Source organism: Helicoverpa zea, chromosome 24, assembly GCF_022581195.2.
Source record: "Helicoverpa zea isolate HzStark_Cry1AcR chromosome 24, ilHelZeax1.1, whole genome shotgun sequence".
In the NCBI taxonomy this organism is placed as follows: domain Eukaryota; kingdom Metazoa; phylum Arthropoda; class Insecta; order Lepidoptera; family Noctuidae; genus Helicoverpa; species Helicoverpa zea.
Window position 1 is genome coordinate 1862442 of NC_061475.1, and position 25145 is coordinate 1887586.

Below are 25145 nucleotides of genomic sequence, written 5' to 3' on the forward strand. Positions count from 1 at the left end.
GGTATCGAGCGGGAGTAACTGAGTTGAAGGGGTCAGATAGGCAGTCGGTCTATGTAAATACTGGTACTCACTCAGTATCATGCATTCTGTAAGGCTTCAAGATTATACATTACGTTACTTACTGCTACGTGTTATTTACCTTATTATAATGAACCTTCTCGTCTCACTGTCGAGTGGAAGCGTGCAAGAGGACCTTGTAGGATCTCGTAAAGTCTTCGCGTAGCTTTTAGCTAAATGTTATTGTGCTGTAAGTAGGTCTTATCAGTACGTCGTGTGAGTTACATGAACCTTTATATACAGAAGCCATATGACGTTGTATTGTTACGTGGTTAAACTATGGACAGTTGAATAATATCCTGTAGGGAAGGGAATACCTACTGGAACAGAATGTGGTTAATTAAATACAGGGTCATTCTTTATTCAACTTATTTCTGGAAGGAGTTGATAAAAGGGCCTCATAGGCCCTGTGTTTGGGTGAAGTTCAGTAGTTTCCGAGATATTTGAAATTTTTGGTTATTTATGAACTTGAAACAAAATTCTACATGTATTTACAGATTTCTCAAAATGTGGTTATTAGCTAACTTTGCAGCATAAAGTCCGTATAATAAGTGTGGGACTACCAATATTATATTGTAAAACAGTTAGGATCGTGTTTTGTTAATTTGCATTATTTCATGGTCGACAACTTAAATGATACCTGGGATATAAATAGCAAATAATAATATGTGTAGACGTGGTTGGAGCATCGAAAACTTCATTTTACTTCATATTTATTTAAACAATACCATTTTAGTCCCCCATAATACACTTATAATTATTTATCAATTTCCGACTCGCTAATTTACCTGACCTTTACGAGTTTTTGTGACTGGTTAGTCACAAAAACTCGTAAACTTATCGTGACCAATCCATATTACCAAACCGGACAGACAAACACTTTCTTTTGTACCGTTCGCGTGTCATTTACTCAATCTGCATTGTCTTTGCTTACAGGTGAAGTGAACAACGGTTACGTGACCGACGCGACATCTGTCTCCGGGTCGCGGAAATCTCTTGCACTACAACCAGTACTAATTATGCACCCACACGCCACAATGGACATGGATACGTACTCACATTATTCTGGAAGAACTGCAAGATCAAAACACGGCATCTACGCCAACACTATGCATAATTATCAACTTTAATCAACTCATTTTGCCAACCCGAGCACTTTGGATTTGATACTTACTAAGAAGTACCGCTACTCGCCACTAGATGGCAGTGCTTTAAATTATTTCTGAAATACAAATAGATAAGTTTGTAATTGTAAGATAATTGTGTAGAAGTGTAAATATTTTTGATGGTTTTGTACTTAAATATATTTTTTATAGATTTTGTATTATATTTAAGTTTCCCGTCCGTTTATAAGAAAGATTCCTGCCTAAATTAAATAAAAGTGTGTAGTTTAAGTAGATGCCCTGTTGTGCCTCAAAATATCAACGACTCGACAACGACTTATGATAAAATGTGCCTTGTAGAAAGCGTAATGTACTGTTGTTATTAATTTGATAATTATATAAGTTTAGATAAATGGTTGTTTTACTTATTTACATTTCACCCTACCTATATTTTATTTTAGAGGAGACTGCAATGTACGGACTTTGTTTTTTATTATTAATTGATTAAACGACATTACCTATTCGCAAAATGAATTCTTTAATGTATACTACTAAAATAAAGAGAAATCATTTTTTGTTTGAACCCTAATGCCTATATCACACCTGCGCTGCGAAACAACAACTGCGAAACCGCTGCGTGAGTTTCGCTGTGCAACAGTACTTCACTTACGCGAAACTATAATAGCGAAACCTAAAACTAGAACAGTTGATTCCTATTTCGCTCATAAAAATTGTCGATTGCTACAGACGCGTCCGAGATACACGCGGAACCGCTCCAAAATGGCGGACAACGGGCGGAGATGTAGACGGCGCCTAAGCAAATGAGCGAAATCATGTTAGAAAGAGACAACGTCATAGTCACTTTTGTACGTTAGAGCAGGGAATTTTTCTATTGTTTCGCCGCCCAACAACTCACAACTTACAGCGAAACTATGGCGGTTTCGTTCGCCCTCTGGGTTTCGCAGCGGAGGTGTGCTACAGGCATAAAGGCTCCGAAATTATAGAACTGATTTGAAAATTCTTTCACTTTTGAGAAGCTGGACTATTCCCGAGTAACAGGCTGTATTTTGTCCGGGTACGGCAATAGGTACTTCCCACAGGTCGGGACCAAAGGGAAACAGCTGGTCTAATAACATACAGATCATAAATAAAAAGCCATCTTACTTTAAAAATCCTCATTTATTAAGTTGCCAAACAGTGGTGTGCGTAAACCCATGGTTTTCCATACAACTATGTGGTGACAGTTGGTACCTCGCGAGAAGTGTCATGGCGCCCCGTCTCCTGCTCGTCAGTCCGTGACGACCGGGATCGCCTATTAATACCTGAATAAAAAATAAGGGTGAGTAGGGTTGAGATATTAAGCTAAAGGTGTATTTTATCAATAGATGGCAAAAATATAATACACAAACTGTTACAAAGGTAAGTTAAAGTAATAAGCTTTCTGTTTTCTGTCCGACTATAATTGTCGCCAAAACTATTGAACCGATTTACATGAAGATACATCATCATCATCATCATCATCAGCCTATCGCAGTCCACTGCTGGACATAGGCCTCTCCAAGTGCACGCCACTGAGATCGATTTTCAGCTTCTCGCATCCAGCTCCAAAACATTTACATGAAGATACATAAATGGTCTAAAAGAGCATAAAGTACTTTGTAATACATATACTGAAGGTTTGTTTTGGCCTGAGAAAAGCATGCCTATGTAGGCATATTTTTTATCTGGATGCGGCCAGGGGCCCGATTCTCCTAAGTTAATAATGTCAAAATCGAATAGAAATCGAATCGCAATATGATCGCAATAGCAGTTTTAACCATATCGGGCATTCTGCTACTAATAAAAGACCAATCGTATTCGATTGACATTTGATTGGTTTGCGATTGGTCTGCTATTTTGGTGATTTTGGTCTACACGGTAGTTTGCTCTACAATCATATTGCAATCGTAAATCATTTGCAGACAAAATGATTCATTATTGAATGACAGAAAAGGATAAAAATGTTTATTTCAAAGAAAAAATAGCGGAATACGCTTCAATCGTAATCGAGTCGGGATTGGATCTCAGTCGAATCGAGTCGAACGTGAATCGTATGCCGCTTAAGTAAAATTAGGAGAATCGGGCCCCAGTACCTAGTTCATTTGGTAACCGGATGAAACCGCAGGAAACAACTACTATGAAATACCTTAAGTATTTGTTTACACTATTTATTTAATATTCGGTAATAACTACATTAAGTCATGATCCAGAAATATGAACCTGACCTCAATTAAATTAAATAATGACGATTATAAGCGACAAAGTTTGTAAAAAAATATTTTGAACACAAACCATCTAACTGACTACTGAAGCATTAACCTAATGTACATCAGATCAAAAAAACACTAATTATTAAATTAAAATCAAAACGATTAGAAGGTGAAAAGTCAACTTGTAAGATAACAACAATACGTTTGTCATCAAAATAAATAACAACAGAGTAGACAGACAATTAAATACGATTATATTTATATATATATTATATTCTATATGTATTATGTTTATATATTGTGTAGCTCTACTACATACATATGTTTAGTTTATTGTTATTTAATATTTGTTTAGTATTTCATATTTGTTGTGCACATATAATTGACCCTACCTCTATCGAATATCTCTATCGCTTTAAGGTTGGCTGTAAGAGAACCCAATTCTGGGTTAAGCTCGCCGTTGTACATAATTGTCTGTATCTCGTATGTATTTACTGTTTAGTGTGCAATAAAGAATAAGTAAGACATTAATAAGTAGGTTAGATACAAGGAGTAGAAGTCACGATGAGAAAGCAGAAATGATAAAAACAAAAGGAAAAACAATTCGTCTCTAATTATTTATGGAAAGTAACAAGCATGTTGATTTAACTAGTATTTTGAAGTAAGTAGGTACTTGTAATACAAAATAATCTTTTATGGATTTGCTGATCAAAAAATAAATGATGCTGTCCATTGTTATCGTTTAAAGAATTCTGTCACTGATCAATAAAGCTCTTATGGTTTCAAGGTCTTAAGTAAGAAATATTTGACAAAAAAAACTTATATAAAAATACAAAACTTACTGTTTTGCCATCAGCTGTGAGCCTATGTAGCCATTCAAACAATATATTGGCGAATTCTTCATCGTAAAACATGTCCCCTATAAGAATTGTATCAAATTCTGTACAAGGGTCACCGACCAAGTTTTCAGTATTCGTCTCAAGTGTGACGTCATTCAATTCAGCATTCATTTCAGTAGCAGTAACGGCATCTGTGAACGTGAACAGAAATTTTGGCAGTTGTTACAAGCGGGGATGTAGCTCAGTGGTAGAGCGTTCGCTTTGCATGTGAAAGGCCCCGGGTTCGATCCCCGGCATCTCCAAGCTTTTTTTGACATCTTTTTCAATTAGTATTGAAACTATCATGAACAATTATTGTGTATAATATTTTATGTTGAATGATAGTAAGAATTAGCTGTCTTCTTTCTTGTCCGTAAACTAGTTAACTAGTTAAGTATTGCACTTAAGTGCAATACAAGTTACTTGCTAACTGTGTAAATTCTCTTATTAAAATTATTTTATAAACAAATAACTTACAATCGTCAATATCATTGGCCACTATTCTTTTGGCCTTCATTTTAGCAGCAGCTATGCTTCCCGCCCCGCATCCACAGCCGACATCCAGGACTTTTCTATTCTTGACTAGATCACCATTATCTAGGATATACCTGAAAATAATAAGACAAAACACGTTTTAAACATGAAAATCCCGAACTGCGACATAAATATTAATTAATTAAGTACATTTTCTATAAAAACATTGAAAAAGTTTTATTATTTTATTTGAAGACAGCGACATCTATTGAAACATCGGGGAACTCATTACATAACAATGTTTCTAACTCGTCTTAGTAGGATTTTGTAGTAACAAAAAACTAGATGGCGCTAGTGACTCAAATAGCATTTCTACTAGCTAGACTGGGTTCATCACCAACTTTCTGAATCATCAGTAAAACTTCGCACATAAATCAAAATTTGTAATAATTTGGGTTATATACTACAATCTGTTAATAGAGAACTCAATTTGATAGTTCGCGGAAGCAGTTTTACAAGTTTTTGGCAATTATCGACTTCACAGTTCGCTTATAATATGCTCTAGTTCTTCGAATCAGAACAGTCGACGTTTGGAAACTTCACAATACTTGGAATGAGAAACAAGCAATGTTTCACGGTTATTGGGAAATTCTAACAACCTTTCTACTGATACAGAAATGATTTTAAAGGTTTTTCCGCAAAATTTAATGCTTGGTTAATCAAAAGGTGGGTTTTTAATTCAAAGCGTACCTATGTAGCTTTTTTGAAGAGTTCCAGATGAATTGAATTGGAATTCATGTTTACTTATATAGCTAAATTAGTTTGTTTCACAAAAGTATCAATTTATATAAGTACTTACTTAAGTTTGGATCTGTATGCCACTCTTGTAGTACCTACCTATGTAAAGTATGCAAATTAAAACAACATCCTACTTATTAAAAAATGTATGTTACTACGAATCAAACTTTGTTCGTTTATTATTCGGAAATTTCGAAAACAGCATTTCCCTGAATTAATAATTATCCAAAATCCCATCCCAACCGATTCGCGAACCTCGCTCCATTTCTCATAACATCCATAACTACGATGAACAAGGGAGGGGCATCGAATTCTGCTGAAATCACAGCCACAATTTAAGGTCTAACAGCTTAAATTCCCTGAAAGCGTGGGCCGACCATCAAGCATAATTATCTCTGGAACATTTCCAAGTTAGAACTATCGCTATTCCTAGAAACAGTCCAGTATTTTCTAGACTTCAGGCCGCAGACTAATCTCGTTATGCTGAGAACTTTTTCTAGGAGAAAGGGTGGTGAACCCACCCCTTAAAGGGGTGTTTCTGAGAAAGCAGATATGCTGGCAATAATAACGCGCATTTGCTAGTAATTTCGCGATGTTTTTGTTTGGAGTTCTTATTGTTTCTGTGAATCTGGATGTAAATATTTGCCGCAATTTGGTTTTGTGACATTTATCGTTTTGTTTTGGGGAGTAAGGATTTGATAGCTTGCGTATTTGTTAGCTTAATACGTAGTTGCGACGTAAGTTCAATGGCAAACATATGCATTAATGACATAAATATTTAATAATCCACAGTAAATTTAATGTTTACGCATGTGCTCGTAGAATCCCCCTACAGTATTATTTAGATGCTTATTTGATTGATCCTGTAGTATTAGCAGTTTTATTTCATGAGCGATTTTTGTGAAAAAAAAATTGTTTCCTTTTTGGAAAGCTACACTCTTCCCGAGACAGAAGTTCCCACAGGACGCGGGCGAAACCGTAGGAAAACAGCTAGTTAAGCAGTTACCTATCATTTGCCTTTTGCAAAGCTTTACATGATTAACTACGTTTTACTTATGTAGTGACTATTAAGTAATCCGTGATTTTACGCTGAACCCTCCCAGTTTGCCGTAACCTAGCAACAGCCTCAAGTTCACAACGACCCCAGCCTTCGTACCCGTCTGTAGGGGGTCAAGGTCGGGACGGGGCGTGACCCCCAGTCCACTGACTCAGCAAGAAGGTTGACTCATCTGTGTGAACTCTATGCGTTTGTTGTGGTAACAGCGGTAGGCAGGAATGTGAGTTGGTATGAATCAGCTGTTAGGTAGTTGTCGCGTTACTTGTGTAATTATGTGATAAGCAGGCGTAGGTAAAGGATTGGAAGCAAGTGCTTGAATTTATTTGAATATTTCGTTTTTGATTGGTTTTTGGAGATGTAACTTAAACGAAATTGAAATTATAATGTCAATCTACCATTAGCTAGCTAGCGTCATTAACTTAATTTACACAGGAAAATGTGAACAGTGGGCGTGTTTAATTTTCTGCCTTTCAATTGTAACTTTATGTTCTAAACTACTGAATTTCAGCTTATTGTTATTTTTATCTTTTGAATTAAATTTGGCTATTAATCAAGCATTATATTAGGTATTCAATTAAAATGGTGCTCAAGAGCTTAACTATATACTTATCGTCTACCTATTATTTTGTCTATCACCATGACCCATTGGAAAGCAAGTTGCTATGACCACTATCACATTAAACACGGAAATTAACCTTAACGAACGATTACAATTCGCACTTCGATCGATAAAGAAGTAAATAAATTGTTAATTAAGTACTTATACTGATTAAATGTAGACTTTGATCGTAATTATCAGTTGCTAGAGTGACCTAGAGGAATATCAAAACATGGGAGAGATAAAGAGAAAATTTTCTCTTGCTTTGTAAATGAACCCTAGATTGCTGTAACTGCGACTGCTCTAACAGTAATTATTAAATAATACCAATTGACTGATTTCAATGGAACTTCGTGTTGAGATAGGTGGAAATCAGGACAGTTATAATAGACTAACGGCATATTATCCGGATGCACAAAATAGTCTACTTTAAAGGGGTAAAAACAATAGCGAAGTTTTTTTTTTTGTAAACATTTACTTCTAGCGAACTAGTTGTGTATGTGTCCGATAACGAATAAAAACAATTTTAATAATAGATACCTAATTTAGTATAAGTTAAGTTATACCTATATTTCTACACGTGCTTAGCTAGGCAGGCTTTGAAGTACAAGATATTATGATTATAATCAGCTTTACGTGAAATTGGTGAGGCGCCAAGATTAGATTAAATTATGTATCAGGGATATTAAAGGACAATGGGCACTTTGTATGGGATTTGGTACCCGCTCCAACAGTAACGTATGATATATCATTAGAAAGGTATTTACGTGAAGAATAATAAAAACTATGGGGCTTGCCTCAATTAGCTGTCCGATCCGAGTGACGATAAAAATTGAATCGACATAGCAACAAGTATATCATCCATATATGCAAAATCATTAAGAGGCATATGTCGTCAGTGTAATAATTTTAAACTAAGTTAATATACATCTTACATTGTTTGAGATACACTCTATTATAATCTAAAGATTGTAATAGTCTATGGAGTCTTACTACGGAAACACAATCGTCATCTGATTTGACGAAAGTTCAAAACATTTCTATTCATCTTTTTTTAAGAAGAAATTCATCATTTTCTCAGCACCTCTTGAGGAGCAAGATTGAGTCGTAATATGTACTATGTAAACATCGTCTTCTGACTTTTCAACTTTAATTGATTGTAGATACTGAAAGACTTTCATCAAATACATAAGCTAGTTCTGCGTGAACTGCAAAGGTTTTGCACAGTCTTTATTTAAAGCAGTGGGCAGGCAAACATTCTAAGAAGGCCAAATTCCTGTTTTTTTGTTACTTTACCAGTTTTTATTCAATACAGTTGGATTTAAGAACTACATCTACTTTGACGATTTATGAACATTACACATTCTATTAGTCGATGCCACGCGAAATGGACAAGGATTTGGGACTAATCGTCATAGTAAACATTTTTTGCCTTGCCAAGACCTACGCAATGGTACTAAAATCAACACTGTTGGACAGGGTACCAAAACGCCCATCGTCCTTTGTTGATTGATATATATTATTTACGATAATATAATTACTATGCTAGTACATATCTTGGATCTTTTTCCTCCAAATGGGTAAAATTTAACCTTTGAAAGTAAATAATAAAAAAACATAAGCAAAAATGATTTTACAAAGTTTTACTTTCCCATTTTATCATATTCATCAAAAAGTATCAAATTGAAAGTTATTCAGTCAGTCATATTTACTTCGCAGAGTTCAAACTGTCCAAAGTCATGACCATTTAAAAAACACAGGATTAAATAATATTTTTTTTGTATTATATCATTGCCAGGATATAAAAGTCATCAAACTTTAAAATCCAGCATTAACCTTAATTACAGACTAGATAAAAATATCACTTCTATCTATCTATAATATTGAATTGTTGCGAGTATTATCTTATCAAATTAAATAGGTATCTATTCCATGTATTTCTTGGTAGAGTAAGTATGGTAGCACGCGGTAGTCACATGGTCTTGTTCATTTGTTCTATTGTCAGACTGAGGAAGAAGTGATAATACTCTTGACTAAAATAGTTTTAGGAATAACAGTTAGTGAAATAAATGAATGTTCCGTAAAGTAAAGCTTCAAAAAATATTGTGATAAGTAGGTATTAAGTATTCATCGATATTTTCCAAATGGGTAGTATTTAAACGCAAATCAAAAAATATCCTTTTTCTATGCAGTAAAATTCCGAATTCCCATCAAAATTACTGATTGCACAGCAAAATATTCAACTCAAAATATCACTAAACACACTACAATTTATTTTCGCAGCGTACAGCGATTTTTCCTAAAGCAAAAGCTTTTTCATCAATGCACAGCTAACAATCTTAATGCACATTATACATGTTAACTTTTTTCCTTTTAAATATAGCTTCTATTTTTATATTATTTACAGCAGTTTTTCTGAATAAAACAGCATTTTATTAGTCACAGTCATCTTATTATTTATTAATTACCACATAATGAGATCAGCAAAAAAATATAAAATTAAATGCAAAATTGTAATTTATTGAAATCTTAATAAGAGTCCACGCTTCCTTTTTTGCCCAATAGGCTCATTTTTAGCTTCTGCAGTTGGCGCCACGTACTTGAGTCGGATCGCAAGTCCGATGATATGCTTGCACATTCTTAAAAAAAATGGGGCGGGTACATTTTTAGTCATTGTCAGTACTTCCTTTTGGCATACATTTCATATAAGTAGTCATTAAAAGGCAGAACTATCATATTTCAGAATGTTTATAGACAGAATCATATTTTGGCATATTTTTGGATTTTTTATTTTCCTGTAAGAAGCACGCAAACAAGCCTGAAGCATGCAAGCAGGCATGCAGCATGTAAGCAGGCATGCAACATGGAAGTAAGCATGCAACAAGCATGGCTTCTGTCACGGCTCCGGCGCTTCGTGGCTCCGGCGGTCCCATGCGAGCTTATCGTCGCAGATGGTTTTCACGCTCACCACCGCAGCTTCGGCTTACTGGCCAGCAGAGCCGGCCAGCCTCAACCGCGTCGGCGAGCGTTAAAACTACCTGCGCTTCAGCTCGCAGGCCGCCTCGCCCCTCCGCGCCTCCGCGGTTTTGAATTGCACTCTAGGGGTAGGGCAAATAAGACTACGTGGAGTCGGTTTTGCAGCGATTCGTTTTCGTTGCTAGCTTCAATTTTTAAAACAATGTTTTTTAATTGAAGGTTATAAATGGCAATGTGCTAAATAAATTGAATCTAAATAAAATTCTACCATCTTCATAGTACGCTGCATGAGATTTCAGTTAATTTGTTCTGCTTTTAGAAATAATGCAATGTGACAGGATTTTTTTGTTATAATAATCATTAAATTTGCCGAGCATGGCTTCTTGAAAATTAAGACTAATATGATGAACAGGTTTTGTTGTACTTACTGGTTAATATGCGACTGGGATAGTTATTTTGCTATGAAATATGGAAAATTTGCTGTGCAGTCAGTATTTAATGCTTGTATGTAGTATTTTTGTACAAGAATAAATTTAACTGTATTGCATTATAAGGAAAAAAGTAATGTCATATCCTTACTAATATTATAAATCGGAAAGTGAGTTTGTTTGTTTGTTTGTTTGTTTGTTCCGCTTTCACGCCGTAACTACTGAACCGATTGCTTTGAAATTTTGCAGACGTAAAGTCAGAAGTCCGGATTAAATAATAGGGTACTTTTTATCCCGAAAAAATAGATATTCCCGAGGGAAAACAAAAATATTGTTTGCTTGATGGATGGATTGTAGATGGCGCTGTGTGTCGTTTAAAACAAGGTAATATATTGCAAACGAATATAAACATGTAAATTTAGAAGCTTAATGATACGATAATGAATCCCCGAAAATGAGGAATTCCCGAGGGATGATGTACAATTTGTTTAATCGTCTAAACTGTTTTTTTTTACATCTACTTATATATTGCAAACGAATATGAACATATAAATTTAGAAGCTAAATGATACGATAATGAATCCTCGAAAATGAGGAATTCCCGAGGGATGACGTACGATTTGTTTTATCGTCTTAACTGTTTTTTTTACATCTACTTATCCTGAATTAACTATAATTCAACGAATTACTAATTGGTATAAGTATTAGTTAAGTTATTTCGTTCTTGAGGTATGCGATAGATGGCGCTGGGTGTTTTTAAAACGTGGTAACGATGTGTTTTTAAAATACATAAGAAGTGGAATGATAGCTTTTTAAAACGTGGTGACGTTGTTTTTTTTAAGATACGTAAGAAGTGCAATGATATCTCGCGCTTTAACCTGTAGCTCATTGTTCAATCGCGAGCTTCCCGATAGCTCGATAGATGGCGTTGTGCTTTTCTGTATCGTGGTGTTAAGGTTCGCCGCGAATTAGTCTGTTTTGAAATCAGTGGGGCCCAGTAGCGCCAGGGCCAGCCGCGGCTGCGGGTTGTTCGAAAGAGGTACCGCGGCCCTGGTATATAAAAGGCCTAGGACGGAACACGACGATTTTAGTCAGTAAGAGTCTGACACTCCCTCACCGCTGCTAACCCACAGCGGGAGGGGTGAACCGAATTCCACGCGGGCGAAGCCGCGGGCGGAAAGCTAGTTGATGTATAATTTCGAATTATCTGCAGTTTGAGTTTTGTTAAACATTTAGTTTATTTGTAGTGGAGTAAGTTATTTGATGTAAAAAAGAATATAAATGATGAGTATTTATTGATAGGCGATTATTTATTTGATATGCAATTTATAATATCCCTTTCCAAATTGCGTTTCCTTTACAATTAAGTTTTAAGTCTAGAGAAAAGAAAGATGGAAAGTTCTGTCATTCTTTAAAACTTTATTTTGCGTACAATTACAAAATACAGTAGTTGTACTATATTTTGAGCCTGAAAATGAAAATCTACAATCCCAAATTGTCACACTAAAATTACCAAAATCATTCATCAGTGACTGTATAGGTACCTCGTTACGTAATAAGAATTATAGGAAATCCCTACTAGGTACATTTTAGTCCATTTTACCGTGCTGTACCGACCAAATACCACTTGAAAATCGATAGTATTTCTCGTTATCTATAATCTAAGTACATTTTTGTGTCAAACGTGCACTTTATCAAAACAAAATAAGTACCTTTTTACTCAGGTAGGTACGTACAAAAGTGACTCATAAACAATGCTGAAAAATTCTTTAACAATGACTCATAGTGCTCTATCCTTGTCTATTTATTAAGAAAAGTATGGCTATCCCGCCTTATTCCCGCAGGTTAAGCACGCTATCTCGCTCAGAGTAGTATTTCTGTCTCTTTTGCTCTTGTAATGCGGTTTGATTTGAATGATCTTTCTTTCTTTGTACCTTATCTGTAGTGAAGGAATTTTTAATTGTTTTGTATTGTTTAAAATGGTTGGAATTTTGGACTGGCTAACCTTAATAATAATTGTCTATCGGCGGTTTTCTATAATAAATCTGTCAGTAAATTTGCGATTAGAGATTGAATTTTCACATCAGCCCCACATAAATTGCTTAAAAGCCCTTTTACTGCTCTTACCGGGATAAAATGAATGATAAAATATTACTCGAGAAGAGTGTAGCTTTCTAACAGTGAAAGGTTTTTTCAAATCGGTTCAGAGGTGTCGGAGCCTTTAGGATACAAAAAAAAACAAATGTTTTCTCTCTACATATTTTATAAGTATAGATGTCAAACAAACAAAAAAAGTCGTGGTGGCCTAGTGGGTAAAGGACCAACCTCTCAAGTATGAGGTCGTGGGTTCGATCCCAGGTCAGGCAAGTACCAATGCAACTTTTCTAAGTTTGTATGTACTTTCTAAGGGTCGGTTCATACCTGACGGAAAATGCGTCGAGCGTATCGTAAATGTATGATTGACGTACTAACGCATCATCGGTTAGGTGTGAATGATTGAATGTTTTATCGTATATTTGTCTGTTTTGGCGTTACGCGACCGAAAATACGCGACGTATGTTCCGTCAGATATGAACCTACCCTAAGTATATCTTAGACACCATGGACTGTGTTTCGGATGGCACGTTAAACTGTAGGTCCCGGCTGTCATTGAACATCCTTGGCAGTCGTTACGGGTAGTCAGAAGCCAGTAAGTCTGACACCAGTCTAACCTAGGGGTATTGGGTTGCCCGGGTAACTGGGTTGAGGAGGTCAGATAGGCAGTCGCTTCTTGTATAGCACTGGTACTCAGCTGAATCCGGATAGACTGGAAGCCGACCCCAACATGATTGGGAAAAAGGCTCGGAGGATGATGATGTCAAACAATCTCTTATCTCGGTATCTAAGATCGGTTATAGAAATCGGCAGTTAATAGTCTATTGTTTAGAATTCACAATGGTTGCATTTACAAACTTAGGTGAGTTTATGGACAGCCCATATTTTTACTGTTTGTTTCGGAGAATTGTATTTCCTGATACATATAATATTAATAATATTAAATATTATTATGTAACGACATTTACTTTATCACCTGCAAGTGTAAATGACAGGTAATTTATGTTTAATTTGTAAGTTCTAATTAATAATTGTTATTTTGACATAGTTAATCTGTCATTAACTACGATGAAACCTAATTAAGTAAATATTTGAATGTTTTTTACTAAAATATTTAACACATTATTTCACGTGTACTTAACACATCATTTTTATGTTCCTAATTAAATTACATAAAGGTATAGTTATCGGCACGGATATTGAGCGATCCCCACTCTTCCGCCGAGAGCTCAATATCCGTGCGGGTAACTATACTTACTTTAAAAGGTATTTAACTACTTACTATTACAATGCTATTTCTTTCTACGAATAATTCATAATAAAATAATTGTAGAAATATTATCACTATCTGCACTATGAATGGATCAGGAAAACCCTTTGCGTGAATCATCGCTTACAAAAATATTGTACCTAATTTAACCTTTATCACTATGGGTATAAGGTTGTGGTTTGCATGGCAATTTTTTTCACAACGACTTTATGACAGAACGTGTTTAACAAAAGTGATCTTAATTTTATTAGTGTTAAGGTTGAATTTTGAGTGCATGATTTGACGTTTCATTCAGGGCATTCCTTCAATGGTCACGCGCATACAATTTGTCGGCTTTTGTCGTTGATAACGTCAATACTATATTATTATTACAAATATTTTGAGTTATTGAGATGTTTTCAAAGAAAATCCGCTTGGTTTTTCTGTTGCAGGTGGAAAATATGTTGTATTTTACGATTTTCCCAATCACGTGAATAGTTTTCCAAATACAATATAGAAATTATTTATACAAAAACTTCCTTCTTCTTCTTATATGAAAGTTCCGGTTTACTCAATGTGGTATCAAAAATAATCTCCTGGGTAACTTGGAAAAACCACAGACTATAGCCCCGCAGGGCATCTGAGGCGGATGACGGGGAGTAGCGACCCCGCGGGGCTATATATCCGAGTGCTCCAGGGAGAGTATACTGTCCCCCACCTCCGGCTTGCCGGAGTGAAGCATGACGGGGGATAGGTCTCCCGCCTCTTGGCTTGCCTTCATCGGCCGGTCAGAGTGGAGTCGCTAGAGCAAGGTTAGTCCTGCTCGGAGGGTAGGTGCCTCGTGGTAAGTGGCGAGTGGGCCGGTGATGCTGGACCCACAGGGAGCGCGTGATCTGCGTTTAAAGTCCGTCGAGGTATCCTCACCCTTCTCAGCCGCTCATGTCCCTGTTGCCCTCTTGTTGCTTTTCAGTGACTGATTCCCGGGGGCCCAGTAAGTGAGTTGGCGAGTCTCCACCTGCCATTTTAACATGTATTTAATACATTGTCATCGGCAGGTGCCATAGTTCCCGTAGTTTCCCCATTCCTAGTCCATTAGCATCCCATCACAATAGCCTAAGTAGTTTTCATCCATAGTTAGCAATAGTTTAGCACAGAACCGGGGATTGTCCTTGGGTACATTTCTATAGTGTATACAGGGATAATCGTCGGTTTTGTGTTACCATTTCATTAAAGTTGTCTCAAAAGGGCTTCAGCGTGTTGGCTTCGGCCCCACGTTAGCCTTCCAAAAATCCGGGACTCTGTAGTCCCGTGGTCGGTTAGAGACATACAAATAATAATAATAAATAATAAATCTTTTATTTGCTTTAAACATGGTATTTTTGGTGTTACATATTATATATAAAGGAGCAAGCATGTTTAGCTATAGGTACAATAGCATGCAAAAATTTCAAACTTAAAACTAACATCTTAATATCATATTAACATTAACCTATCTGAGATCAAAATTTCTGTCAAGAAATTCACTTACACTATAAAAGCTACATTTGACTAGCCATTCGTGTAGTTTTGCCTTCAAAGCTCTTACATGTAATAATTTAAGATTTCTGGGAATTTTATTGTAAATACGTACACACATTGCAAGGCAGTTTTTGTTATACTTTGTCAGTCTAGGTAGGTCATCAAGTACTAGCGTGTATGGATCACGTCTGCTTCGCTGTAATACTTCATTTGCTGACTTAAACAATTTTTTGTTTTTTGCTACAAACATACAAGTTTCATAAATATAAAGTGATGGTAGTGGTAACAAACCAAGCTTTTTAAATACTGGTCGACATGAATCGTCAGGTTGCATACCCCAAATCGATCTTATGCACTTTTTTTGTGCAATAAATGCACGGTTCATGTCGGTGCTATTACCCCACATGATAAGCCCATAGCGCAGCAACGATTCAACGTAGGCATGATAAGACATGATTGCCGTTTTGAGGTTTGTTACTCTTTTCACTATTTTTAAAGCATATACAAATTTATTGATTTTGCTACTGAGATTATCAACGTGATCTTTCCAATTTATATTTTTATCTATTATAACGCCTAAGAACCGAGTATGTGTAACTTCTTTGATAGTAGGAATGTTGAGATAGATGTTATTTTTGTAATTGTTAGTTTGGTTAAATTGAATGAAGACGGATTTTTCTAAGTTTATTTTCAAACAGTTTATATTTAGCCACGAGAGTAATGAGTCTATTGTATTATTTATTTCAGCCTCGTGGTCTTTAACAGTATGACATGTTTTGTTGGACGTTACTATGATGGAAATATCATCAGCAAATAATATGCACTTATGTATGGTTATTTTAATGATATCGTTTATATAAATTAAGAATAATACAGGGCCAAGCACACTTCCTTGTGGAACGCCATATTTGTTTAAATTATATTTTGAATAGTATGATGCCATGTCTTTATTTTTATTAATTTTGTTAATAACGACGCTTTGTTGCCTATCACTTAGATATGACGATATCCACTCATGCGCAGGACCTCTAACTCCGAAAGAATCTAATTTTTTTAATAGTAATTCGTGTGAGACTAGATCAAAAGCTTTTGATAAATCGAAGAAAAGGCCAGTAGTGAGGTAATTATTATTAACATTAGAGAGTATGGTTTTCATAAGTGTAAATATAGCTAAGGATGTAGACTTGTTTTTTTGAAATCCGAACTGTTCTTCAGCAATAATTTTAAATTTACTGCAATAATCGATTAATCTCTTATGCATACACTTTTCAAACACTTTCGATAAGATGGGTATAAGAGTTATTGGGCGATAATTATTGACATCAAATTTGTCCCCTTTTTTAAATATTGGTTTTACTATGGAGAGTTTTAATCTGTCGGGGAATATGCCCATTGAAAACGACATATTGATTAGGTACGTTAAGATTTCACATAATTCATCACAGCAAGCTTTTATGATTTTTGTGTTAATTTCATCGTAACCCTCTGATTGGGTATTGCTTAAGGACATTATTTCCTGCCGCACTTCACTGGGTAACATGGGTTTTAGAAACATCGAGTTTGGATATTTGCTTGCACTAAGATGTTGGTTGTTCGTCTTTGCTTTGATCTGTGGTAAGTTGGTGTAATGATCGTTAAATACAGAGGCTATTTTAATTGGGTCTTTAATGTCTTTACCATTTGACTTTATTGTTTCTATGGTGTTTTTAGAGGGTAATTTATTTATTTCGCTTTTAATAACTGACCAAGTTGCTAAGCATTTGTTATCGTGATTGTTAATATATTTTATATTTATATTCTTTTTTGATAAGCTAATACACTTTTTTAATAAATCAGAGTAACAATTATATTTATTTCTATTGCTTGTATTTTTGTTTTTATAATATAGATAACGTAGCTTGCGTTTAGTTTTACAACTTTGTTTTAATCCTCTGCTGATCCACTTTTGTTTTTTATTATTGTTATTTACCTTAAGTCTTGTTTTTGGAAAGCAGAGGTTATATAGCAGGCAAAGCCAATCATGGAACTCATTAAATGCGGAATTTAAATCATTATTTAGGTAAACATTGGACCATGACAGGTTCTGCAAGTGAACCTTAAATTTACGAATGTAATCTAAATTAAAGTCTCTTTTGTAAATATCATTATCATTTACTTAAACAAATATACTCAGGATAAAACAAATTACATAAATTCTCTTATTCTAAAATAACTGAATTCCATACATATTTGTGCATTTAACACAGTTTTAGGGTAATTAATACCAAAAAGGTAGAAAAGCCATCGATGGGGAAAATAATTTTTTAGTGCTTAAACGTTTACTTTCCGATAAAATATTATCAAATCGATTAACATTTGCTTTACTAGGAACTAAATAATAGGCTGTTTGATATAGTGAAGTTATAATGACTCATTCTGAAAGCAAGATAACAAATAAAAGGTCACGCTGAAATTCTCGTAATGTGAACCAAATTATAGGTTAACTGTTAACCTGAATTTACTGGTAAATTGTAGTATTACAGTCATACATAACATAAAAGTGTGAGCAGTACATAAATTAGCATTTTAGGCCTACGAAAAACCGTTTCACTTGAAAATCCTTTTTTTTCAGTGCAGTTTTTTAAGTAGGTACCTAACACTTAATTAAAGAGGGGCAACAACTTCTTTACAAGAAGCCTCTTTGCAAAGATTATAACTGGCCACTCAGTTTCAATTCATTGGATGCCATTCGGTATTTTGTTTTTTTTTTTTGTTTTTATATATGGCTTTGACAGTTGTATTGATGGAAATAGGAAGGAAGGAATATGTTTAGTTTTTTCACTGAAACCTTTTTTATCGCTTAAACTATGCTAACTTTTATATAATTAATAAATATTTACACATTATCAAAGCTTAGTAAGAATTGAATGAAGCTATCAACAAATATTTGCTATTTTTATATCAGTGTGCTAAATTAGTAGGTCTTCCCCGCATTTTATTTATCTACTTTTTAGTAGGTATACAAGTGTACATTATATTCCCCGTTTCGTTTTTAATAAATATTGTCGGGACTTTATCATGACGTTCCTTATAATGCAAGGGTTAGAAATAAAATAATTAAATAGGGACTTTTGTAAAAGTAGGAATCATCCTTTGTCTTGCTTTGGTTTGCTCTAAAATCACAAAACCTAAGACTTCTGACATTACTTCGATACATGTATTAGTTTTTTACTATCTATTTTTTATATCTATAAACGTAATTAGTTATATAGTACATGTATTTAATAATGAACAGGTACTTTTTGGTGAAACTTTCACATTAACGTTAAGATAATTTGGTAGTAAAAATAATCTGCTGGATAATTTAACTAGGAAAACCACAAGCTATTATCATTTACACAAATATGCAAAGGGTATTGGTACCAATTACTTACATATAATCTCGCATTCCAAAATAACTGAATTCCATTCCCATACCTATCTGTTCATTTAACTCAGTTTCAGGGTAATTAATACCAAAAAGGTAGAAAAGCCATCGATGGGGTCCAGTTTATTTTTGTCCAAGGCCACACCTACAACCAGTTACACTTACATTCCATATTTTCCCCATTATTTTATTATGCACTTATATATTTCCATATTGCAGTTTATTCAACTTGCGTAAATCCCCCGTCAGTGTGCCCAGCGCAAGGTAAACTCCCTCGTACTAAGTGTTGCCATATAAATAAATTATATTATGTTTACACTCGGGCTCTTGCTTGCACTTATCGCGTTTTCCTGTGAACTGTAAAATTTACTATCTATCTGGTAAATGAGGATAATTGTTCGATTTTTAGCATGATTTTGATGTGTACATCACGATACAAGTAAAGTAGCCAATAAGTATTTTATTTTGGCTCAGTTTTTCTTTAAGATAGATACCTGTTTCCCCGCGGATTTACCCGCATCGCAAGAGATGACAAAATAAAACCTATGTTACTCGGGGACAGATTAGCTTCCAAACAGGGAAAGAATTTATCAGTTCAATAGTTTCGGAACCTTTAGGTTATAAACAAAAAATGGTTTCCTCTTCAGTAAGAGACATGGATGGTAAGAAAAACAGTTTTTTTTGTGTACTTAGATTTTCTTTTATTTACTCGCATCAGTATGGTGATGATGACGATATTAATTTATTTATTTACAAACACATAAGCACCGATCACATGTTTCCTGCCAGCCAGCATCCTGTGTCCTCGCAAAGCGCTACAACGCGCGGGGGTTTCCATACAATTATAAATTCTCCTTTAGTTGTTCAACGGCATTCAAGTGTATGTATAAGGAAAGTTGGTCCTTATGAAGCGTGCGTATTGTATGTAGTGTGTTAGGCCTCTGCCTCGAATTTTGCGGGCAGCGGGGCGGCAGCGGCGGCGGCGCGGGAGCGGGGCGGGCAACGCATACCTGTTTTCGAAACTAGCGGGCAGATCGCGCGGCGCTATAGCAGTGTAGTGTTGTATTCTGTTGTTTGCTGTTCCATATGGGTGTCCTCTCAAAGATGGCCGAAATAATTAGCTCTTGCACGTCCGAAGACATTTTGATACGTCACAAAAAAAATGTATAACATTATGCCTACAATGCAGACGCCCAACGCGGGCGGTCACCGCTTGACTGGAGCGCAACGCTCGTTGCCCGCCGCCGCGCCGCTCCCGCGCCGCTGTATTCGAGGGCCGTTCCATTTGATTATACGCGTAAGATCCTGCCACTCCCGCGCCGCCGCCGCCGCCGCCCCGCTGCCCGCAAAATTCGAGGCAGAGGCCTTACGCGCGTGAGTCAGGTTTGTATGTAAATAAATGAAAACGTTGCTGGTTGATAGTTGCTTTAGTTGATTCGAAGTGGCCTAATGCGAGCCTATCGATGATAAAAAAAATTTTGGAGTTTAGAATTCTAAGATGGGAAATAAGTTATGTAATAAGTAGACTAGACTTAAGCATAAACCACAGCTTTAAAGCTTAAGCTCAGATAGTATTAGGCCGAAGTTTAGAAAGCAAAAACATGTAACCATTTTTCTTAGTCGAGAATATACACCGCACATAGGGGTATTTTGCATTTTTAGCCGGGCGAAACTAGTAAAAACAAACTTTCACATAAAAGAAAAAAATTCTACTTGTTAGCCAGCCAGGTAACTACTGAACGAAATCTGAGCTTTTCTGGACTCCTACCCACACGCCAGCTACCCACAAATCTGTCAGAACTTGATCGTTGTCACATGCACTCACGTCAGTTACTGGCTACATTAAAAACGTGCCGTGTTTGATACCTCAGAGTTTTTTTATTGTGAGTTAGATAACCAAAACTACTATGGATTATCATAATACAGGTAAGAACAGTTTTATTTGTTATGATTTACTAATGTTTACGTGTATTTTTAAGATTCAAAATCAATTTTTGAAGTTCAACATTTTTAAACGTTTTTTTGTATGAATTCTACTATTCTCAGGGATTAAAGTTATCCTTCCGAGCGTTTCCGGATAACGATTTCTGTTGTAACGTATTACAAAATCTGTCAGGTGATAGATATTACACACATTGGGTGCTACTTTTTGCTACTTTGCTTGAAAATAATGGTTAATGGTTTTTAGCTAACATCAGCAGAAAAGTCTAAGTTTTGTCGAAAGTAGCAAAAAGTAGCACCCAATGTGTGTAATATCTATCACCTGACAGATTTTGTAATACGTTACAACAGAAATCGTTATCCGGAAACGCTCGGAAGGATAACTTTAATCCCTGAGAATAGTAGAATTCATACAAAAAAACGTTTAAAAATGTTGAACTTCAAAAATTGATTTTGAATCTTAAAAATATACGTAAACATTAGTAAATCATAACAAATAAAACTGTTCTTACCTGTATTATGATAATCCATAGTAGTTTTGGTTATCTAACTCACAATAAAAAAACTCTGAGGTATCAAACACGGCACGTTTTTAATGTAGCCAGTAACTGACGTGAGTGCATGTGACAACGATCAACTTCTGACAGATTTGTGGGTAGCTGGCGTGTGGGTAGGAGTCCAGAAAGCTCAGATTTCGTTCAGTAGTTACCTGGCTGGCTAACAAGTAGAATTTTTTTCTTTTATGTGAAAGTTTGTTTTTACTAGTTTCGCCCGGCTAAAAATGCAAAATACCCCTATGTGCACCGTGACTTTTTAGTCGTCTTACAACGGCAGCCCACTTCATGTATCCAATGACTAGTAAACGTTCATATAAAAAAAAATATTTATGAGATTTGAATAATTTAAAAATAAAAATTAATTTTTTCTGGGTCATTTATTTATTTAGAACATATCATTTACATTTTTAAATATTAAATATAAAAATAAAAAACATTTAAAAATATAAAAAATAGGTTGCCACCGATATCGGGCACAGGGTCCAAGGTACCGGTGGTTAGGGTCCCAGAGACAGAAACCTCCTCACAATACGTGCCGTATCAAGGAGTACTGCCTTCTGAATCAGTCCCTTGATCCAGCCGCCCAACGAGAGCCTCCTGAGGTGTTCGTCGAGGCTCTTGGCTATTAAACCATTGGCCGTAACGACAATCGGCACAACAACAGCCGTGTCGACACTCCACATGGCGACGACCTCGTGCGCTAAGTCGAGATACTTTATTTGTTTCTCTTTCTCAGCTTTCACAAGGTTCTCGTCATGCGGAACGGCGACATCGACTATCATCGCGCGGCGCGCTAATCGATCTATCACCACAATATCAGGCTTATTGGCTACAATAGTCCTGTCAGTGATGATAGATCGATCCCAGTACAACGTGATATGGTCCTTTTCGAGAACTGGGTCGGGCGCATACTTGTAGTACGGTACCTCAAGGTCTACAAGGTTGTATTGCAGAGCAAGCTGCTGGTGGATGATTTTGGCCACTTGGTTATGTCTGTGCAAATATTCACCATTAGCCAAACGAGAACAACCAGATATAATATGTCTGATAGACTCACCCGGATGGTGACATGCCCGACATATGTCAACCGTCCCGTCTTTCACGATATATCTCCGGTAGTTATTCGTAAGGATAACTTCGTCCATAATTGCACATACAAACCCTTCGGTTTCTCCAAACAAGTCACCGAAGCGTAGCCAAGATACGGACGCTTTGAAGTCTACATCGGGGCCATGAAGAGCCCCGAAGAAGCGTCCGTGTAGCTGTTTGCTCTGCCATACCTCCCTGCGATCGTGGGTAGTTAGTACGACAGGTTTGCGCCAGTTCTCATTTGCCAACGACAGCGGGGTGAGTCCTCTGTCCACTGCCACCATATCACGGTGCATACCCACGTCGCTTTTGAGAAAATATTCTCTGAGACTGCACACCTCGCGGTTGTGGAGCGTCTTTGCATTTAAAAAGCCTCGGCCTCCACATTTCCGTGGGATGTACAGTCTCATCACTGACGATCGTGGGTGATGCATTCGTTCTGCGGTCAGCAGTGTGCGGACTTTCCTATCCAGGGCGTCCAATTCAGTTTGAGTCCATTTGAGTATGCCGAAAGAGTACATCAGGACTGGCATGACCCAACCATTAAAGGCGCGAACCTTGTTGCCTCCCGATAAGGAACTTTTCAGGACCTTATTCAGGCGGCCAAAGAAACGCTCCCGTAATGACTGTTTCATGACAGCCACATTGATGCCTAATTCTCCATTGCTCCATACATGACGCAAGAAAGGCGCGTAGAGTTGAGTTTATTTTATACAACTCCAATACCCTCTTAAGCCATGTATGGGGGACCGAGTCGTAGGCCTTCTTATAGTCTATCCAACATGTCGACAAATTCTTTCGGGATCGCCGAACCTGTTGGCTGATGACCATATCAGTGAGGAGCAGCTCCTTAGTAGCACGGGACCCCTTCTTACATCCATTTTGAGAAGTTGACATAATTGAATATTTTTCAATATGTTGATTTATTTTTAATCTCAAAATAGATGTAAGAAGTTTATAGACCGTCGGTAAACAAGTGATCGGTCTATAAAAATTAATTAATTATTATGATGCATGACGTACATTATAAGAACACCCTGTTGTGAGCACTGCCCGAATCTTGTATCAATGGAGCGCGGCGCGTTGGGAAAGTACCTATTTTCTACCGTTTGATACGTAAACATTGTTTTTTCAGTATTTTTCTTTGCACCTTAATTAAGTTAGGCTATAAAATTAATAATCGGGTCTAGTGGTATTTTATGTCGGATAGATTGAGTGGACCACCTTTGTAAGACGACTAAAAAGTCACGGTGTACCTATAGGTAAGTAGGTGTATGCCGCAATAGAATAAATAACTGCTATATCAGACTTATTATTTTCACGAAAAAACTATAAAAAGTTACGAACATAATTTAGTCGAACTAGCCCACAAGACACAGAACTAAATTCCTAAAGGTAGGTATGTTTAACCAAATTGTACTTCTAGCAATTGTACTAACTTCGTTCAACGAACGAACAAACGAACAATTCTCTTCCAGACAGTTCCTGAAAACTGCAAAAATTCGCAAACTATGAGTCATCCTCATCCCTTTTCCAAGTAAGCCTGCAACCCCCTCTCACCCCACTCCTCACACACTCACACACACAGACACACAGCTGGGAGGGAGGGAGGGGTGTAAAGCGGGATAGAACGATTCCTAGAAAGGATAGCGTGGCGTGACTCACCAAGGAGTTTTCAGGATAACGTTTCTGTGACTCATCGTTTTGGGAGTAAGGCTTTTTCAAGAATATGAATGTTTAAAAAGGTATAAGAATTGGATTGAAAAGAAAATAAAGTGAAAAAGAACGGCTTCGATAATAGTAACGGAATTATATGGATTTTTGTAGTACCTTTTATTTATTTCTAGATGTGTTAAATGTAGGTCATGATTAGAATTATAGAAGTAGGTACACTGAGCTGGGATTATGGTGCTGAGGTGATTATTAAAAAGTCATACTTTTTCAGGGACATGGTGTTAAGTTTCAGTAGGTACAATATCAGTGTCATTATGTGAGAATATCAGTTTACGTATCATATTATGATACAGGAAATATCAGATATCCAAAACAATCTTAGTAACTCTGTCTGTTTGTTCAGCTTTCACACCAATACTACAGAAGCGATTCAAATGAAAATTGGTACACAGATAGTTTAGAGTTTGTGAAAGCACATAGGTCTTTTGCATATACATATATGTACTTGAGATAAGTCAAGTATAAAATACTAAGGGATACGTAGGTACTTAAAATTACCTCGCAGTAGCTTGACCCCCCGGCCAATAAAAAGCCCAAAAGGGGTCTTTAAACGGGACCTGATCCTCCGGGGCTCTCCACAACGGACAGTCAGGGGTCACCAGGCGCAGAGCCAGCTCTGGGGTCAGGTGGCGACGGGAGGTCACCGTGTGCTTCAGTATTAAGGAGACCAGGTCTTTCCGCATTGTGACCTGGGGAGAAAAAAAGGGGTATGAGAATTGTGGGATGATTTTCTAAGGCCCATTTTGACCGGCATCATAAAAAGGCCTGTCATTGCTAAAATAACTATTTACTTTAAAAGCCGTTTAAGTTGTTGGTGAACCTTTGGTTTTAGGAACATTTTAGATGGACGATCAAATAAGTTGCGCAATATTATGTATTGTGCGAAATTGAACCTGTAGAAAGAGTTGATGTTGAAGGTTGCGCAATGATTTTTTGCAA

General features: G+C 36.4%; 2 protein-coding genes and 1 non-coding gene across 3 annotated transcripts in view; 2 read left to right on the forward strand and 1 right to left on the reverse strand.

Moving 5' to 3' along the window:
* Nucleotides 1-1573, forward strand: part of LOC124642351 (LHFPL tetraspan subfamily member 3 protein) — a 41728-nt gene extending 40155 nt beyond the window's left edge. Inside the window, exon 4 of the mRNA XM_047180748.1 lies at nucleotides 994-1573. Within this exon, the coding sequence (XP_047036704.1) occupies nucleotides 994-1187 (194 nt within the window). The 3' untranslated portion in view covers nucleotides 1188-1573. The remainder of the gene's footprint in view (nucleotides 1-993) is intronic.
* A 747-nt stretch (nucleotides 1574-2320) lies between these two features.
* The window catches only part of LOC124642249 (electron transfer flavoprotein beta subunit lysine methyltransferase-like), a 62178-nt gene continuing 39353 nt past the window's right edge, over nucleotides 2321-25145 (reverse strand). The window contains exons 2-5 of the mRNA XM_047180595.1: nucleotides 24705-24895; nucleotides 4765-4895; nucleotides 4252-4439; nucleotides 2321-2482 (exon numbers count right to left, since the gene is read on the reverse strand). Coding sequence (XP_047036551.1) covers nucleotides 2336-2482; nucleotides 4252-4439; nucleotides 4765-4895; nucleotides 24705-24889 — 651 coding nt within the window. The 5' untranslated portion in view covers nucleotides 24890-24895 and the 3' untranslated portion in view covers nucleotides 2321-2335. The remainder of the gene's footprint in view (nucleotides 2483-4251; nucleotides 4440-4764; nucleotides 4896-24704; nucleotides 24896-25145) is intronic.
* On the forward strand, nucleotides 4479-4550 carry Trnaa-ugc. The gene has a single exon. It is a non-coding gene; the product is annotated as a tRNA-Ala (tRNA).